We start from the raw sequence: 20,515 nt of genomic DNA, 5'->3' as shown, positions 1-20,515 counted from the left end.
TCTGCTACATACACCTCGTACACACACGGCTCTGCTCTGTACACCTCGTACACACACGGCTCTGCTCTGTACACCTTGTAACCACACGGCTCTGCTACATACACCTCGTACACACACGGCTCTGCTCAGTGCAGCTCGTACACACACGGCTCCGCTCAGTGCACCTCATACACACACGGCTCCACTCCATACACCTCGTACACACACGGTTCCGCTCCATACACCTCGTACACACACGGCTCCGCTCCATACACCTCGTACACACACAGCTCCGCTCCATACACCTCATACACACACGGCTCCGCTCCATACACCTCGTACACACACGGCTCCGCTCCATACACCTCGTACACACACGGCTCCGCTCCATACACCTCGTACACACACGGCTCCGCTCCATACACCTCGTACACACGGCTCCGCTCCGTACACCTCGTACACACACGGCTCTGCTCCGTACACCTCGTACACACGGCTCCACTCCATACACCTCGTACACACACGGCTCCGCTCCGTACACCTCGTACACACATGGCTCCGCTCCATACACCTCGTATACACGGCTCCGCTCCATACACCTCGTACACACATGGCTCTGCTCCGTACACCTCGTACACACACGGCTCCGCTCCGTACACCTCGTACACACACGGCTCCGCTCCGTACACCCCGTACACACACGGCTCTGCTCCATACACCTCGTACACACGGCTCTGCTCCATACACCTCGTACACACATGGTTCCGCTCCGTGCACCTCAGCTACATCCACACTGTAAACGCCTCCTGACCCCACACACAAACTTCCCCTCATCCAACACCATGACAACCAGCACAGCAGAGTCCTGCATACACTGAGGCTCCTGATCATGTGACCCTGACTCCTCCCCTCCTGTGACCTCATCACAGGTCCTGTGCGCACAGAGCGGCCATATATGTGGTTGCGGCTCTGCAAGTGAAGGTATGTGGAGATTCCCCATTTTTGGCGCATTAATGTTAGAAATATATTGCTTGGTCTTCCAGTCCTTATCTTGACCTCTATTGTTCCTGGTAACTGCTATTTCTAAGTTACATTTTGAACAGAGGAAAGGGCAACTTGAAAACTCTTTGTTATCTTCTTCTATCCTTCTCCTGCTTTGTGGCCTCCACCATTGTCAGAGCTCGGCAGCTGCTTAGAACCCATGGCTGCACAAGGTTAGAGGAGGCCGGGTTTTTACAAAGCTGGGAAATTTGCATCACCTGGCCTTTCCTAACAATGATAGCGAACAAGCGATAACCCTAACAGGTTAATTAAGGTGTGAAAATACCCGTAACCCTAATCCCAACTATAACCTTAACCACACACTCCTAACCCTGACACCCCTAACCCTAATCCCAACCATAAATGTAATCCAAACCCTAGCCCTAACTTTAGCCCCAACCCTAACCCTAATGGGAAAATGGAAATAAATACTTTTTTTTAATTTTATTATTTTTCCCTAACTAAGGGGGTGATGAAGGGGGATTGATTTACTATTTATAGCGGGTTTTTTAGCAGATTTTTTTGATTGGCAGCTGTCACACACTGAAAGACGCTTTTTATTGCAAAGAATTGTTTTTTGCATCTCCACATTTTGAGAGCTATAATTTTTTCATATTTTGGTCCACAGAGTCATGTGAGGTCTTGTTTTTTTGCGGGACGAGTTGACGTTTTTATTGATACCATTTTTGGGCACGTGACTTTTTTTATCGCTTTTTATTCCAATTTTTGTGACCAAAAACAAACAATTCATGAATTTCTTTTGGGGGAGGCGTTTATACCGTTCCACGTTTGGTAAAATTGATAAAGCAGTTTTATTTCTCGGGTCAGTACGATTACAGCGATACCTCATTTATATCATTTTTTTAATGTTTAGGCTCTTTTATACGATAAAAATTATTTTATATAAAAAAAATTATTATTTTTTTTTTTTTTTTTTACAGTGTTCAATGAAGGGGTTAACTAGTGGGACAGTTTTATAGGTCGGGTCGTTACGGACGCAGCGATACTAAATATGTGTACTTTTAATGTTTTTTTTTTTATTTAGATAAATATATTTATTGGAACAATATTTCTTTTCTTTATTTAGGCTTTTTTTTTTTTACAAGTGTAAATATATATATTTTTTACTTGTTTACTTTGTCCCAGGGGGGGACATGACTATATAGATCTTTGAACAGTAGTGCACTGTGCAGTGTGCAGTGTCAGCGATCTGACAGGCACTGCAGGGAGGCTTGCTGGCGCCTGCTCTGAGCAGGCGCTTGTAAGCCACCTCCCTGCAGGACCCGGCAGGCCCCCCGTGGCCATTTTGGATCCGGGGCCTGCAGGGAGGAGGAGGTAGGAGATCCTCTGAGGATGCATTGCAGGCGGAGCACGAGCACATGGAGCAAGGAACCATACAGGGTGATTACACACAGCCCAGCCTCATGTCCCAACGTGGATTGGTACACGAGGAGGAGGAGGAACAGGCGCTTCTTTCATGTGCTATAGACAGTACTACAAGCACAGCTGTCATACAGCCTGTTCAGCATGGATGGCCTGAGGACAGGGAGGAGGAGGAGGACAGCATAGTCAGTCATCCGGTTGGTGAGGACAAGGAAGTCTTGCCTGTTAGCAGTCTGGCACACATGGCTGACTTTATGTTGCGCTTTCAGAGACACTCATTACTGGTTGGTGACACTTCTAGACCCACGCTACAAGGATAACTTTCAATCTCTTCTTCTAGAGGCAGACAGGTGTACTAAAATAGTGCAGAGGGCCCTTGTAGCGGAATTACAAAAAAAATTCCCATATGAGAACTCTGGCAGCAGTTGTCAGTTTGTTGCACAACCAAGGAGTAAAATGAGAGAGACGGAAGTACAATCCAGCACAGGCAGAGGAACAATAGCAAAGTTCTGGGACTTCTCAGACCCTCCAATCACGCCGGCACAGAGGCAAGGGGTGCTGTCACAAGAAGTGCAATGTTTGGGAAGATGCTGAGGGAGTACCTTGCTGATTGTACAAACGTCCTCCAGGATTACTCTGTGCCTTTTAATTATTGGGTATCCAAGCTGGACACGTGGCATGAACTGGCTCTCTACACCTTGGAGGTCCTGGCCTGCCCTGCTGCTAGCGTTCTGTCAGAGCGGGTTTTTAGTTCCGCTGGTGGAATTATAACTGATAAGTGCATCTACCTGTCAACTGAAAATGCTGACAGGCTGACTCTTATAAAAATGAACAAGGGCTGGATTGGGCAAGTCTTCTGTACACCACCGAATGAAAACAGCGAGACTCACTCCTTTAAATTGCGCCTAGTTTTTAATGAGGCCTTCCTAAACATCTCATCATCCACCGCCACTAGATTACCAGGTTTAAAGTGTTCCGTGCTGCTACAGACAGTCAATTTTTTGGCAAAGTGGTCTATGATCCTCATAAAAAATTTTTTAAAATGAGCCCCATGGGGAAATGTTTTTCAGCCCATGAACTTTCTGTATGGACATTACAAGTCTAGGAAACCCGCTCCTTTAAATTGGGCCTAGTTTTTTATGATTCCTTCCTCCACGTCTCATCATTTTCCGCCACTAGATCACCAGGGTTAACGTGTTCCATGCTGCTACAGCCAGTCAATTTTTTAGGAAGGTTGTCTATGATCCCAATGAAAAATTTAAAAAAAGTACTCCCCATGGAGAAATGTTTGTGAGCCCATGCACTTGGTGTATTGGCATTAGAAGTCTAGGAGACCAGCTCCTTTGTAATGGGACAGTTTTGTTTTGTTTGTTTTTTTGTTTTTTTTTTAGGAAGCCCTCCATGTTTCTTCCAAGGGGGGATTGGGGTGCGTTCAAATTTGGGTCAAGGTGGCCCTTACATTCAATGCATAAGGAAACGGTATGGCAGGACCAACTGAAGAATGTGAAGTGGGTTTTCCTGTGGCCATCCAGTACCTGGATTCAATGGTTTCTTGGGGTGCATATGACTTGGTACCAGGGCAGGCCTTGCATTCAATGCAACATTTTTTCAGGAAGCCCTCATGTACCTCTCATGAAAGGGCTATTTGAGTGCGTCGTAACTCTTGGCAGCCTAGCCACTCACTGCATAGGCAATAACAACATAGGAGACCCATTGTTTAATAATGGCCCTTTAAGAATATTAATGCCGCCTAATGTCACTCTAAAATTAGGCTTTGTGACTTTGAGTCCCTCCTCCATAAATGAGTCAAGATGTCACACACCACATGGCCAGCTAGGGTGGCTAAATGTTGCAATGACATTTCCCAGTGAATGCATTTCTATTGGTTGAAAGCAATGTCAAAGTTGAAAAACGCAGAAAAAACACTGCGTGTGAACATAGCCTGAGGGGTGGAGGAACATTTTGGTCTGGGGATAAATATTTTGCCTTATATACAAGTCGTTACCCTGGAAAGGATGTACCTTCACATATTTCCCAGCAAAATCCATTTTGGTTTCATTTTTGTAAGTTTTAATTTTTGGTGCACCTGTTAAAATGGCGTGAAACTCTGACATTGCTTACAGCTGTGACCTAGGAGTCAGAAATGTTTCCAGGGGCGATCCCCATGATGTTCCCGTGTCATTTGAGTAGTGTTTCCATCATTTTCAGACATTTTTAGACCGTAAAAGGACCCCCGGGGGGGGGGGGATCGCGGTATAAATGCTCTGGTTTCCCATAGACTTACATTGGGCTCGTTGCTCGGGTCGAGTACCTAAAGTATTCCAATTTGCTCGACTCGAGCAACGAGCACCCGAGCATTTTGCTGCTCGCCCATCACTAATTATCATCAATCTGAAACCCCTGAATCAAGTGATCATATACAGACGGTTCAAGGTGGAATTGATCAAATCAGCAATCCCACTCTTTGGACAGGATTGGGTAATGGCTACAATAGATCTGAAGGATGCCTATTCTCATGTGCCAATCCACCCAGATGATCAGAGGTTCCTCAGATGTGCAGTTTCCCATGATCACCGCGTCGGCCATTACCAGTTCATTGTCCTCCCGTTCTGCATTTCATCAGCACTGCGGGTATTCACCAAGATTATGACAGAAGTAGTAATCTTCATTCGTCATCAGGGGTTTTGTATTATTCCGTATTTAGACGACTTCCTCATCGTCGCACCATCTATTTCCCCGTCTACATCTAGATGTGGCAAAGGCCTTGGAAATCCTGGAATCCCTGGGCTGGATTCCAAATCTGGAGAAGTCAGATCTTCATCCTTCACCAAGGAAGAAATTCCTGCGAATCCTCCTGGGTTCAGAAAAAAGAGCATCCTTCTTGCCCAGAGATCGTCGATCTTTTTCAGAGGATCTCCAAGTTCAGAGACCAGAGGGCTCTTACCCTGAGGGACTCAATGTCTATTCTGGAATCGTTGACATCATGCATCCAGGCAGTATCCCTGGCTCAAGCCCATACACATGTCCTCCAGACTCATGTTCTCTCGTCTTGGGACAGGCATCAGAATTCTCTGACCAGGAGAGTTCCCCTCCTGGTATTGTGAAGTCTTCCCTTGCATGGTGGCTAAACTACCTGAACCTGCAGAGGGGGGTCAGCTGGGATAAGCTTCCTTTGAAGATAATCACTTCAGACGCCAGTCAGAGGGGCTGGGGCGCTGTGGTAGAGAAAACCCACTTCCAGGGTTTATGGTCCCCAGACATCAGATCCAGATCCTCAAACCTCAGATAGCTGAAGGTGGTAGAGGAGCCGCATCTGCCCTTATCCAAGGTCATCATGTACGTATTTATTCCGACAATATGACCACAGTGGCCTACCTCCGTCACCAGGGAGGCATGAAATACGTCAAATTGAAATCAATTTTTTCCTAGGCAGAGAAAAGTCTTCTGTCCATTTCAGTAGCCTATCTGAAGGGGTCCACCAATATTCAGGTGGACTTCTTCAGCAGAAAAGACATCCATCTGGGGGATTGGTGCCTCGACCTAGCAATCTTTCTATCCCTTGTGACAAGATGGGGGATTGCACATGTGGATCTATTTGCCAATGGCCAGAATGCGAAGGTGAAGACTTTCTTCTCCCTGAATCCCGCAGATGGGGCATTGGGAATAGACGCCTTTTCTCACCCTTGGAGGTTCAAACTGGCCTATACCTTCCCACCGATCCCGATTCTAGCAAGGATGTTACTGATGATACGGTCTGATTAAGTCAACACGATTCTAATCGCTCCCATGTGTCAGGGAAGAGGTTGGTACAGCGCTTTGATGGACATGGCCCAGGAAGGTCCACTACTTCTATCCCAGAAAGACAACCTCCTTCACCAGGGTCCCCTGCTACATCCGTACCTTCATGGGTTAAACCTTGCGGCCTGGCTACTGAAGCCAGAATCCTACGAGCTAAAGGGCTTTCAGATGAAGAATAGGAGGAGTAGGAAGCCAGTGACCAACGCCATTAATGGCAAGATTTGGAAGAAATTCTCATCCTGGTGTTCTCTGAATATTCCTGATCCCTTTCATCCTAACATTGCTCAGATTTTGGATTTTCTAGGTCTTACACCCAGTACTCTGGGTGTCACCTCTTAGCTTTTTCTTTGACCAGATCTTAGCTAGACATCTCTGGATAAAGCGTTTCATGACCTCAGCAGCTAGAATCTGGCCTAGACTTCGTAGCCGGATTCCCACTTGGAATTTATATCTGTTGCTTAACAGTGTAAGCAGAGATTCATATGAACCTTTATAATCTATGCGTTTTAAACACCTTACCCTTAAAACTGTCTTTCTGGTAGCAATTACTTCCGCTAGACGTGTAGGAGAGCTGCAGGCCCTATCAATGCAAGAGCCCTTCATAAGTTACTGCAGATAGCATTATCCTCCGCTTAGATCTCTCCTTTATGCCTAAGGTAGTCTCAGACTTTCATAGAGGTCAGGATATTTTGCTACCCTCCTTCTCCCCAAATCCTTCCAATATAAAAGAGGCCTTTCACACCCTCGATGTTCGTAGAGTGGTTCTCTACTACCTCCAGCAAACCGAAGGTTGGAGGATTGACCGAAACTTATTCATTCAGCCCTCAGGACGGAATAAGGGCAAGAAGGCAGCTAAGGCTACTTTCACACTAGCGTTTTCTGCAATCCGTCACAATGCGTCGTTTTGCAGAAAAAACGCATCCTGCAAAAGTGCTTGCAGGATGCGTTTTTTCCCCATAGACTTGTATTGACGATGCATTTGCGACGGATTGCCACACGTCGCATCCGTCGAGCGACGGATGCGTCGTGCTTTGGCGGACTGTCGGGAGCAAGAAATGCTACATGTAACCTTTTTTGCTCCTGACGGACCGCTTTTTCCGACCGCGCATTGCGACGGGGAGATTCCGACGCTAGTGTGAAAGAAGCCTAAGAATATGATCGCCAATTGGATCAATCAAGCTATCTACTATGCTCATCACAGAATTTATCTCCTCCTGCATCACTGAAGGCTCATTCTACACGTTCAATATCAGCAGCGTGGGTAGAGAGAGGGGACACATCTACTGAGCAGATATGCAGATCTGCTGCATGGTCCTCTGTCCATACCTTTATCAGACACTACAGATTAGATTTTAATAGAGATTTAACATTCGGCAGACGAGTTCTGCATGCTGTGGTCCCTCCCTAAGAAATTAGTTGTTGGTATTACTCCGATGCTGCTGTCGTGGAAGGTGACTAGAGAAAATAGAATTAGTCTTCCTGTAATTCAGTTTCTAGGAATCTTCCACGACAGCAACAATTTCCCTCCCTATCTAACGTTCTTATTGGATGATTGTGACGGGGTCTATGGCAGAGCAAGAAGGGACAACAGGCCAAGGGATGATTCCACAGATTTATTATCAAGAACGCTGGAACAACACATGCAGGTAGATCTACAGAGTCCACAATTAGTCCAAGGGATCCCAAAACAATCTCACGAACGACGAGATATGTCCTCAGCTCAAGTCTCGCCCCGTTTGCTTCCGCAGTCCCAGATGGGCGTGGGGTCTTGCCTCAGCTAAGAATCCCCACTCCTTCTCCTTCAAGGATCAACTCACATCTGATCTCAAAATAAGAATGGATTGTCTGAGCTCCTGGGATCTGCCCATGAAGGGGGGTAGGATCACACCTTCTATTCAATGGTTGGGTCCACCAGAAGATTCTAGACTGGTGGGCTCCACGTAGTCTATGTAGTATGTACATTTGACTAGCCACCTGCTGTGAGGAAGAATGGCTATTCCTCCACTAGTGATGTTGACAAAGCTTAATTGCATTATAGCTCAGGGCTGCAAGTATTGGGGGAAGGAGACAGGTTAGTTACATACACCCCATGACATTGCAAAATGTACAGTAAATACAACGAAAGAGAAGTCGCATCACATCATGACATATTATACAAAATACAGGACAGGGAAAAAGTACATATCATGACAATCCCTTCCCCTCCCAATTTGTGTATGTACCAGGGACCTCTATAGGTCGCTGGTTAAGTACACACAGGCAGAGCATAACTTACATGTGGCTTCATGCAGCCACGAATTGGCATCATAGCTCTCCCACATCATTGCCCAGGAGAACATCTGCAGGCAGACCACCCATCACCCCAACCACACATCGCCTGACCCCAAAACCAAAGTTCAGATCCACAGTGGCTGTGGGAATAGTCCTCCATCGTCCACCAGCCAGTTCAATGACAATCCCAGGTCCTTGATGGATTGCCTCAGGCCGAACCACTCGGGGATCAGCCAGTGTGAGGAAAGCCCCTGAGTCACAAAATCCAATAAGTCTCTGTCCATCCAGCACGACCTCCTGCAAGTGCTTACCTCGATGAGCACAAGTCGTCATAGCTGCGGGTCGCACACCATAAACTCCTAGTGGTGCAACATGGGTGGGTGAGGCACTAGGCCAGTCCTCACGTAGTGGTGACACGTCGTCCTCCATGGCACTTGGGTGTACATAATTAATAATACGACTGGGTACAGGATTAATCCTCATTTGAACAGCTGGGCAGGAGGCTTGCAGATGCCCCGGCTGTCCACATCGATAGCATCTCTGCTGGGTCTCACTCCATCCAAGGCGTCCTCTTGAGCGAGGGGTAAGGGAACCTGGAGGCCGGCTCCCACCTGAAGGTGCTTTAGGGGTTTGAGGATGACTTCTCCATGAGCTGGCTGGGCATGAGGCCTGCAGATGCCCCAGATGCCCACAACCATAACACCTGCGCTCTGCTACTTCCTCTCCTCGTCGTATTCCAGAAAACGCAGTAGAAGCAACTGGAGGCACTTTGGCACGGGTATCAGCATGAGGTGGTGGCTTAGAGGAACGGGGAACAATGGGGACAGAAGAACTGGGGGCCACCGGTGTTGTGGAGCTGGTAGGCCTCTCTCCATCCTCCAACAGAATCCTCCACTGAGGCTTGATGGTGAGAGCCTCATCAGCTAGAGCTGCAGCTTCCTCCACAGTGGCTGGTCTCCTTTCACGCACCCATTCCCGGATCTCAGCAGGGCACTTGAAGTAAAACTGCTCTTTTAGGATAACCTGGAGGAAGGTCTCCAAGGTTAAGGCCCCCTCTGCCTCCAGCCAGCGATGAAATATCTGTTTGAGTCTGTGGGCATACATCTTGAAAGACACTTCCTCATCACAGGCTAAAGTACGGAAGTGAGTCCTGTAAGTGTCTGGGGTAACAGCATAATGTTCTAGAATAGTCCGTTTAATCTCCGCATACTCACAGTTCCCCTGAGGGTCCATAGCTCTATAGGCTGCGGCAGCTCCACCCTCTAAGAGCCCCACCAGATGTCGGACTCGGTCCCTTTCCGGGACTTCCATTAATCGACACTGATGCTCAAAGTCCTGGAAGAAGCCCTCAATGTCGCCTGCAGCCTCATTAAAGGGCTTGAAGTCTTTGCGGGACACTCTGGGGAGTTCCCTCATGGTGGGTGCTGGGGTTAGAGTCTGTCTGGAGCTTCTAGCTGCTTCCAAAGTGATCTGCCTTTCCAGCAATGCCATCTCCTGAGCTCTGTCCTCGGCTCTGTAAATGCCCTCCCTCTCCCTCTCCTGAGCTGAGCTCCCTCTTATAGTCTATGGTGGCCTCTTCTCCCAGCAATGCCAACTCCTCCTCGTACCACACAACCCACTGACTTTTTTGGGTATTTACCTCCGGCTGCCTTCTTTCCTCCATTTGCTGTGAGGATCCTTCCTCAGCGTCATCTTGCAGGCGAACTCCTTCCAAAGCCTCAATTAGCTGCTCCTTGGAGAGTCCTTTAAAACGGACTCCTACATCACGGGCCTTTGATTGTAGGCTCCCCAAAGTCCAGTTCTTGTACTCTGCGGTGTTGGTTCCCGATGTTGGGCCATTGTCCTCCATTCCTTCTGCTCTGATCCCACCGCTGCCAACCAGTCTGTGACGGGGTGTATGGCAGAGCAAGAAGGGACAACAGGCCAAGGGATGATTCCACAGATTTATTATCAAGAACGCTGGAACAACACATGCAGGTAGATCTACAGAGTCCACAATTAGTCCAAGGGATCCCAAAACAATCTCACGAACGACGAGATATGTCCTCAGCTCAAGTCTCGCCCCGTTCGCTTCCGCAGTCCCAGATGGGCGTGGGGTCTTGCCTCAGCTAAGAATCCCCACTCCTTCTCCTTCAAGGATCAACTCACATCTGATCTCAAAATAAGAATGGATTGTCTGAGCTCCTGGGATCCACCCATGAAGGGGGGTAGGATCACACCTTCTATTCAATGGTTGGGTCCACCAGAAGATTCTAGACTGGTGGGCTCCACGTAGTCTATGTAGTATGTACATTTGACTAGCCACCTGCTGTGAGGAAGAATGGCTATTCCTCCACTAGTGATGTTGACAAAGCTTAATTACATTATAGCTCAGGGCTGCAAGTAATGGGGGAAGGAGACAGGTTAGTTACATACACCCCATGACATTGCAAAATGTACAGTAAATACAACGAAAGAGAAGTCGCATCACATCATGACATATTATACAAAATACAGGACAGGGAAAAAGTACATATCATGACAATGATGCTTGCACTTTGATAGTAACTATTCATGCTAGTGTGTCCAGAAAAACATTGGTGGTTGCAAGAAGGGGAGGGGATTTAACCTCTTTGTGTTTCCTGTCCCCCATTAGGGTAGGGAGACATTCTCCGATACTGCTGTCGTGGAAGCTTCCTAGAAACCGAATTACCAGCAAGACTAATTCTATTTTTTTTATATAATCCAGCCAAAGTAAAGCAAACAGCTGGGAGCTAATATTACCAGGCTGTTAAAGTCCGTAGATATTGGCCCCTTCCCAGCCTAAAAATACCAACCCTGGCACTTTGCCTGGCTCTTTCCTATTGCCCTAGCACATTAGCAATTGGAGTAATATTTTTGGAGGTTGATGTCAGCTGTGTATTGCAAGCTGACACCAAGCCCAGGGGTTAGTAGTAGAGAGGTGCTTATCAGACACACCCATTACTAACCCAATAAGCTAAAAGAAAAAAAACACAAAAATATTTTATTTCAACAAAAAAACTTGTTCCAGTACCGCCATACACCCACATACAGTATAATATTCCTACAGTACCTCAATCATCAATTTTATTTTCTAACATTTTAACACTTGGGTTTTTTTTTCGTATAATATATGGAAGCCTACGTCAAAATGCCCTAAAAAAAATCATATCCAGAAAGAAACCCCACTGTACATGGAGACATTGGCATCAAATAATTCCTGTGTTGTTGTTCTTACAAACAATCTCTTATAAAAGTCTCAAACTTCTGTGTGTGAATCAGACCTGAGATCTAACGTGATAGAAGATTACAGTGCGGGGAAGACGGGAAACCTTCATATAGACGGCCGGTGGTGATGGAGTCAGTGACGGACTCTGGACAAATCTGTTTCTAGAGCCGTAGTAGAAGATGGAGATGTCGTCCTCATGATGAAGTAGTTACAGTTATATGAAAAAGTTTGGGCACCCCTATTAACCTTAAGCTTAATGTTTTATAAAAATTGTTTTTTTGCAACAACTTTTCCAGTTTCATATATCTAATAACTGTTGGACACAGTAATGTTTCTGCCTTGAAATGAGGTTTATTGTACTAACAGAAAATGTGCAATCTGCATTCAAACAAAATTTGACAGGTGCATAAGTATGGGCACCACACCAGAAAAGTGACATTAATATTTAGTAGATCCTCCTTTTGCAAAAATAACAGCCTCTAGTCGCTTCCTGTAGCTTTTAATGAGTTCCTGGATCCTGGATGAAGGTATTTTTGACCATTCCTCTTTACAAAACAATTCCAGTTCAGTTAAGTTTGATGGTTGCCGAGCATGGACAGCCCTCTTCAAATGATCCCACAGATGTTCAATGATATTCTGGTCTGGGGACTGGGATGGCCATTCCAGAACAGCGTAATTGTTCCTCTGCATGAATGCCTGAGTAGATTTGGAGCGGTGTTTTGGATCATTGTCTTGCTGAAAGATCCATCCCCTGCGTAACTTCAACTTTGTCACTGATTCATGAACATTATTGTCAAGAATCTGCTAATACTGAGAGGAATCCATGCGACCCTCAACTTTAACAAGATTCCCAGTGCCGGCATTGGCCATACAGCCCCAAAGCATGATGGAACCTCCCCCAAATTTTACTGTGGGTAGCAAGTGTTTTTCTTGCAATGCTGTGTTTTTTAGCCGCCATGCATAACGCCTTTTTGTATGACCAAACAACTCAATCTTGGTTTCATCAGTCCACAGGACCTTCTTCCAAAAAGAAATTGGCTTCTCCAAATGTGCTTTTGCATACCTCAGCCGACTGTTTGTGGCGTGCTTGAAGAAACGGCTTCTTTCGCATCACTCTCCCATACAGCTTCTCCTTGTGCAAAGTGCGTTGTATAGTTGACCGATGCACAGTGACACCATCTGCAGCAAGTTGATGCTGCAGCTCTCTGGAGGTGGTCTGAGGATTGTCCTTGACTGATCTCACCATTCTTCTTTTCTGCCTTTCTGATGTTTTTCTTGGCCTGCCACTTCTGGCCTTAACAAGAACTGTACCTGTATTCTTCCATTTCCTTACTATGTTCCTCACAGTAGAAATTGACAGGTTAAATCTCTGAGACAGCTTTTTGTATCCTTCCCCTGAACAACTATGTTGAATAATCTTTGTTTTCAGATCATTAGACAGTTGTTTTGAGGAGCCCATGATGCCACTCTTCAGAGGAGATTCAAACAGGAGAACAACTTGCAAGTGGCCACTTTAAAGGGAACCTGTCACCCCGAAAATCGCGGGTGAGGTAAGCCCACCGGCATCAGGGGCTTATCTACAGCATTCTGTAATGCTGTAGATAAGCCCCCGATGTTACCTGAAAGAGGAGAAAAAGACGTTATATTATACTCACCCAGGGACGGTCCCGCTGCTGGTCAGGTCGGATGGGCGTCTCCGGTCCGCTGCGGCGCCTCCCATCTTCATTACAAGACGTCCTCTTCTGATCTTCAGCCACGGCTCCGGCGCAGGCGTACTTTGCTCTGCCCTGTTGAAGGCAGACAAAGTACTGCAGTGCGCAGGCGCCGGGCCTCTGACCTTTCCGGCGCCTGCGCACTGCAGTACTATCCTCTGCCCTCAAGAGGGCAGAGCAAAGTACGCCTGCGCCGGAGCCATGGCTGAAGATCAGAAGAGGACGTCTTGTAATGAAGATGGGAGGCGCCGCAGCGGACCGGAGACGCCCATCCGACCTGACCAGCAGCGGGACCGCCACTGGGTGAGTATAATATAACGTCTTTTTCTCTTTCAGGTAACATCGAGGGCTTATCTACAGCATTACAGAATGCTGTAGATAAGCCCCTGATGCCGGTGGGCTTACCTCACCCGCGATTTTCGGGGTGACAGGTTCCCTTTAAGTAGCTTTTCTTATGATTGCATACACCTGGCTATGAAGTTCAAAGCTCATTGAGGTTAGAAAACCAAAAAAAGTGCTTTAGTAAGTCAGTAAAAAGTAGGTAGGAGTATTTACAACAAGAAAATGATAAGGGTGCCCATACTTATGCACCTGTCAAATTTTGTTTGAATGCAGATTGCACATTTTCTGTTAGTACAATAAACCTCATTTCAAGGCAGAAACATTACTGTGTCCAACAGTTATTAGATATATGAAGCTGAAATAGCTGTTGCAAAAAAAACAATTTTTATAAAACATTAAGCTTAAGATTAATAGGGGTGCCCAAACTTTTTCATATAACTGTATTTCTCCTGTCACGTGTAATGAATATCTCCTGCAGTATTACTAATGCTGATTCCAGTGTCGGTAAATGAGATGAGAATTGTCATTATGGAAGATGAATTCCACTTATGTACCAGTCCATATACTGTAAGACAAGAGAATACAACATCTCCTGATATGTTTCCCTTATTATCTCCAGTAATTGTATTATTATACAGAATTTCTTATGATGTTACATCGGTTCATCGTCTTTCTATTCAGGTCCCTAAAATATCGGATCCTGTAAGTGAAGATCTTCTATGCAAGAGAATTTTCCTGATTTTCCCATCAAAGATGGATATGGACAGAGACAAGATGGCGGAGAGGATATTACACCTCACCCTAGAGATCCTCTTCCGGCTTACTGGAGAGGTGAGAGATTCTGATGACGTCACATTACATCATTCTTATCTATGGGAATAACAGATGGACAGAACTGGAGAGGTGAGGACTCTGGAAATGTCTGTAGTGAGATTTATTAATGTGTCTCTCCATTACCAGGATTACACAGTAGTGAAGAAGACCTCTAGTGAGCGCTGTCAGGACCCTGTGTCTGAGGGATGCGGAAGACCCCTGAGCCCAATCACAGGACCTCCACCTCACCCCCTGATATATGAGGACATCAATGACCAGAAGATCCTAGAACTCATCTACAAGATGATTGAGCTGCTGACTGGAGAGGTGACACTGCTGGGAATGCTGGGACATTATGCAGTAACACTATGAAGGGATCGGGGGATAACGGTATCACTGTATGTGTCAGGTTCCTGTAAGGTGTCAGGATGTCGCCGTGTATTTCTCCATGGAGGAGTGGGAGTATTTAGAAGGACACAAAGATGTGTACAAGGACGTCATGATGGGGGTTCCCCAGCCCCTCACATCACCAGGTAATAGACAGGACTAAATACACATGGCCTGTAATTATCTGTATGTAAAGAATGAATTCAGTCCCTGTATGTGTTTCCTCCAGCTCTATCCAGTAAGAAGACAACACCAGAGAGATGTCCCCGTCCTCTTCTTCCACAGGACTGCAAACAAGAAGATCCCAATGTTCCTCAGGATCATCAGGTAGATGGAGAGAAGGTGTCATGAGTAGTGTTGAGCGATACCGTCCGATACTTGAAAGTATCGGTATCGGATAGTATCGGCCGATACCCGAAAAATATCGGATATCGCCGATACCGATATCCGATACCAATACAAGTCAATGGGACATCAAGTATCGGAAGGTATTCTCATGGTTCCCAGGGTCTGAAGGAGAGGAAACTCTCCTTCAGGCCCTGGGATCCATAGGGATGTGTAAAATAAAGAATTAAAATAAAAAATATTGATATATTTACCTCTCCGGCGGCCCCTGAACTCAGCGCGGGTAACCGGCAGGCTTCGTTGTTCAAAATCAGCGCTTTTAGGACCTGAGAATCACGTCCCGGCTTCTGATTGGTCGCGGGCCGCCCATGTGACCGCCACGCGACCAATCACAAGCCGCGACGTCACCGCAAGCTATTAACGCGCTCATTTTTAAAAATGAGCGCGTTAATGGCTTTCAAAGACGTAGCGGCTTGTGATTGGTCGCGGCCACGCGACCAATCACAAGCCGCGACGTCACCGCAAGCTATTAACGCGCTCATTTTTAAAAATGAGCGCGGTAATGACTTTCAAAGACGTAGCGGCTTGTGATTGGTCGCGGCCACGCGACCAATCACAAGCCGCGACGTCACCGCAAGCTATTAACGCGCTCATTTTTAAAAATGAGCGCGGTAATGACTTTCAAAGACGTAGCGGCTTGTGATTGGTCGCGTGGCCACGACCAATCACAAGCCGCTACATCTTTGAAAGCCATTAACGCGCTCATTTTTAAAAATGAGCGCGTTAATAGCTTGCGGTGACGTCGCGGCTTGTGATTGGTCGCGTGGCCGCGACCAATCACAAGCCGCTACGTCTTTGAAAGCCATTAACACGCTCATTTTTAAAAATGAGCGCGTTAATAGCTTGCGGTGACGTCGCGGCTTGTGATTGGTCGCGTGGCGGTCACATGGGCGGCCCGCGACCAATCAGAAGCCGAGACGTGATTCTCAGGTCCTAAAAGCGCTGATTTTGAACAACGAAGCCTGCCGGTTACCCGCACTGAGTCCAGGGGCCGCCGGAGAGGTAAATATATCAATATTTTTTATTTTAATTCTTTATTTTACACATCTCTATGTATCCGATACCGATACCCGATACTACAAAAGTATCGGATCTCGGTATCGGAATTCCGATACCGCAAGTATCGGCCGATACCCGATACTTGCGGTATCGGAATGCTCAACACTAGTCATGAGATCTCCCCTATGATGTGTAGATGGCTGTGAAGGTCTTGTGCTCAGTCTTGTTTTATCCAACAGTATTATATGTTTTATACTTGTGTAATGAGAACGGTGGAGATGGAAGGATTAGAGCTGATCATAGGCTGGTTTCACATTTGTGATTGTGTCCACAGCGTTTTGGACGCATACATCCACATGCATCTTGATTTCCTATCTTTTACATTGTAGACGTAGGTGCATGCGTTTGCATGCATTTGCCCGTGTTTCCTTACGCATGCATATCTTCGCGGTGTGCGGCTGTGCGCGGCTAACTCACCATGTTAGAATTTTTGTGGCGGCAAATTTCTGCCGCCATACGCATGCAGACGCTTGCAGAAGGAGTGCGTCAAATAAACGCATTACAGTCTATGAGAACGCATGTGTACGCAAGGACTTGTGTTTGCATATGCATGCATTCTTATGAGTAAGCATGTCTAGGAACTTGTTTTAAGCCACCCCCCAAACAAACCTTATAAAAGAAAGTGTGGGCAGTGGAAGTCCATTACTCTCAAGACTCTGGAAGCGATACAAGCATTGCAGCATCAAGTTTGAAAGACTCTGTATCTAAATGTAAGTATACAAGCTATATGTCTGCCTGTCTGTTTTTCTCCCTGCAGTCTTTAAACATTTCTGTCTCTCCTGCAGCATTTCTCATCATGTCCTCCACTGAAGATCAGAGCTCACAGAGTGGACAAGAGACTGAAGTGAGTACGTTTGCAACTGATTGGTAAGTATTCACTGTCACTATACACATGTGGCAAAATATTTATTTTTATTTTTACAGAACCCTTTCAGTGCAGATGAGCAGGAGCAGCAGACTCAGGCCCAAGCTCCGATGGCAAGACGGCGTGTAAGTATTCTTGGCTTTTTATTCTTGACTGTTTTTGGGACTCTTGATTCTTTTTTTCATTTTGACTGTTTTTGTTTTAAGTGTTTTATCTTTCCAACATGAATTTCTTTTTTTTAATTTCTAGGTCCCACAACAGGAGGAGGATTTTATTGACAACGACCTCCTCATCAATGGAATGAGGTGGCCCAAGCGCTGATGGATGACTGGGACAACGCCACATCACGAGTCAGAAAGGCTTTTCGTAAGTATTGCAGTGTGGTCTGATGTGGTAGTGAACCTGAAGGCCGGGATCACACAACCGTGTGTGATGCAAGAAACTCCTGCGAGGTTTTCGCATCACACACGGTTGTGTGATCCCGGCCCAAAGTGCATTGTTTAACAAATGTTTTTTTCCCTATTCACAGTGATCAAAGTCAAAACCCGTTAGCTTTTGATGAAGGCTCTCTTCAACAAGGACCTGAGACAGGAGATCCAAGTTTGCAGTGGTGCTGCAGCAAGGATCGGAAATACAAATACCACCGGGTGCTGGATTTCTTGAGGCCTGTCCTTGCTCAGAGAACTTAAGTATTTTTGTGTTGTATTCCATTGTGTTGTACTCACTAATATGAATTTTTCTATTCCACAGGAGTTGGCGCTTTTACAATTGTTATTTTTGTGTAGTAATATTTTACTTTTCACAGAACCTGTAGCAGCACCATCGAACCTGGATTGTCTTTCATCGAACTGCCACGGACCAGTCCTAGCCATCCACCAGCAAAGCAGCAAGTGGGCCGGCGTCACAGGCTGGAGAACAGGCAGCTGGTCCTTCAGGTGTTCCCTTATCTCAGTTCTCTGCCTCCTTTTTTTTATTGGGCTCTTCCTGCCAGCGGCAGAAGTTCTCGGACAGGTCACTCATGTCAGAGTTTAGTCACTTGAGCTTGGTCTTCCAGAATGGCTTGAAGGCGCTGGGAGATAGACTGGAAAGTGGTCTGACCCATATCACACACACGTTTTCCAGGATGTCAACCAACGCCTTAACCGTCTGGAAGCCGACCTCCAGAGATCAGCACACCATTTTTTTAATAAGATAGAGTAGGGCATGTCGGAACACCTTACGCCTGAACTCCAGCTCAACGTGATACAGGCCTGCAATGCTGCTTACGTTCAAGGCTATGTAGCAGACTCGGTTCTTCCACCAGCCACAGGTGGTATTTCTACCTGTGCCACCAATTGCACATTTAACATTAATAGCGAGTTCTGCTGCATTCCACTGTATGGCCACCACCATGCCCAGTCCTGCCTTACACCACTACACCGCCACCACCATGCCAATGCATGTAGAAAAGCCGCGGAGACACCATCAAGTGTTTCTCAAAGCAAGCAATAAATAGCCAGGTCTTTAATAGGGAAGGAACAACCACGGGAAGGGCAGCATCCAAAAAGGAAAACCACCTATGCCAAAACATGGTATCCATCAACAGACAGCTGTTTCGGGGTATTTGCCCCTCATCAGTGTGGAGTAGGAAACTGGCTATTAGGAGCAGTGCCTAGTAAAAGGACTATAGACATAAGGATTAATGACCTCGGGGAGATCAAAACATCCAACACCGCGGAGACACCATCACGTGTTTCTCAACACAGTGATCCAGAACACTGCCCCCATCCCTTATGGGAAATATGCAAATGCATGTAGAAAAGCCACGGAGACACCATCACGTGTTTCTCAACGCAAGCAATAAATAGCCAGGTCTTTCACCAGGAAGGAACAACCACGGTGTGCTGCTAAAATCCACTCCACCACCACCACCACCATGGCGAGTCCTGCTCCTGCACGGCTGCCCACCACCACCACCACTAGGGGACCTGAAGAACCTGCATGGCTGTCCACCACCAATAGGTTACCTGAAGAACATGAACGGCTGTCCACCGCCACCACCAGGCCGGGTCCATACAAGCCCTGTTGACCCCACCACTCCCACCCTCCCAAGGAGACACAACAAAAGGAGGATGTATCATAAAACTGTCCAGAAAGGACTAAAGGCAGCAGAAGTGTCGTATTACCTCCCCCCTCACCTCCCAATGTGTCTGTGTTGTCCAGTTTTTCTATCCCTTCCAATGTGTCTCTCCCATCCCATGCTTCCACTCCTAATGTGTCTGCTTCCATCCTTTACCTGCCAGACCCCACAAGTTTAGTTACCCCTTCCCCTGGAACCCCTTTATCGTCCACCCGTGGCCAATCCTCCCAGCTCCACAACCCCAAGGTCCATATAATTTCCTCCTCATTGGTTCTTTTTTTTGTAAATAAATTTGTGGTGTTTTCCCTAATCACTTCTTGATCTTTGTGTTGTTCGTCGCTGTCAACACACATGTCGCCGTGTACACACACTGTGGTTTTGCCACCTCATAGCTCCATGACACACAATCTACTGCTCCTCTTCTTTATTTGCTTTACACTGCAGCTTTGCTTCTTGTGTGTAATGGAGCTGACTAAATGGAGGTGACTAAAGATATGAGGTGGCTTAGCTCCATCTCTTCAGTCTGCATTAATATATAGAAATGCAGACTGAAGACACGATTGAGCTAATCCAATGTCTCCTACCATAGCACTGACCTCAGATAGTACAGGTGTAGTGTAAATCATGGGTTATATAACCCAATTTGGTTATAGTCCAATTCCTGTATCATGCAATCTGCATGATACAGCGAGTGGATTATATAAAAAATGTAGTTGTGAACCAGTGATCACCTTAAACTTTAAAATTTTTTTGGTAATATTGAAGGCCCTTGGAAAAAGTTTTTTACTAGAGGTGTTATATTGTCAGCAAACATTAAAATACATTTTAATAATTGCAGGTACATAACATTACACAACATTACAAGAACACTAAACCATGTCAACCTGCCAGGACAGACGTCCACTCTCAGAAACAAAGTCGGACGCAAATATATTCCTCATTTGGACAACTTTAACTGTTGTCCTTAGAGAGTGATGATGGTAATCTGGCAATGGGTTTACAAACAGGTTCATCAAGTTCAATGTTGGGTCGCTCTTTAGCCATTGTATAGTTGTGCAGCACCACACACGCCTTGACTGTCTCAATTTTGAGATTAATGGCTGTCCCTACAA

The 20,515-nt window shown here is 46.3% G+C and overlaps 1 protein-coding gene and 1 long non-coding RNA gene across 2 annotated transcripts in view; both read left to right on the top strand.

The window, feature by feature from the left end:
• The first annotated feature begins 897 nt into the window (after positions 1-897).
• The window catches only part of LOC138663292 (zinc finger protein 605-like), a 90,329-nt gene continuing 70,711 nt past the window's right edge, over positions 898-20,515 (top strand). Inside the window, exons 1-5 of the mRNA XM_069749469.1 lie at positions 898-960; positions 14,437-14,586; positions 14,716-14,895; positions 14,978-15,101; positions 15,185-15,282. Of these exons, the coding sequence (XP_069605570.1) occupies positions 14,509-14,586; positions 14,716-14,895; positions 14,978-15,101; positions 15,185-15,282 (480 nt within the window). The 5' untranslated portion in view covers positions 898-960; positions 14,437-14,508. The remainder of the gene's footprint in view (positions 961-14,436; positions 14,587-14,715; positions 14,896-14,977; positions 15,102-15,184; positions 15,283-20,515) is intronic.
• LOC138663308 (uncharacterized) lies at positions 16,426-19,704 on the top strand. Its single transcript, XR_011318152.1, has 4 exons — positions 16,426-17,263; positions 17,344-17,409; positions 17,534-17,650; positions 17,814-19,704. It is a non-coding gene; the product is annotated as an uncharacterized lncRNA (long non-coding RNA).

This window comes from Ranitomeya imitator, chromosome 2 (assembly GCF_032444005.1).
Source record: "Ranitomeya imitator isolate aRanImi1 chromosome 2, aRanImi1.pri, whole genome shotgun sequence".
In the NCBI taxonomy this organism is placed as follows: domain Eukaryota; kingdom Metazoa; phylum Chordata; class Amphibia; order Anura; family Dendrobatidae; genus Ranitomeya; species Ranitomeya imitator.
The sequence above is the reverse complement of the archived record's forward strand: the minus strand, read 5'-3'. Positions and strand labels throughout refer to the sequence as shown.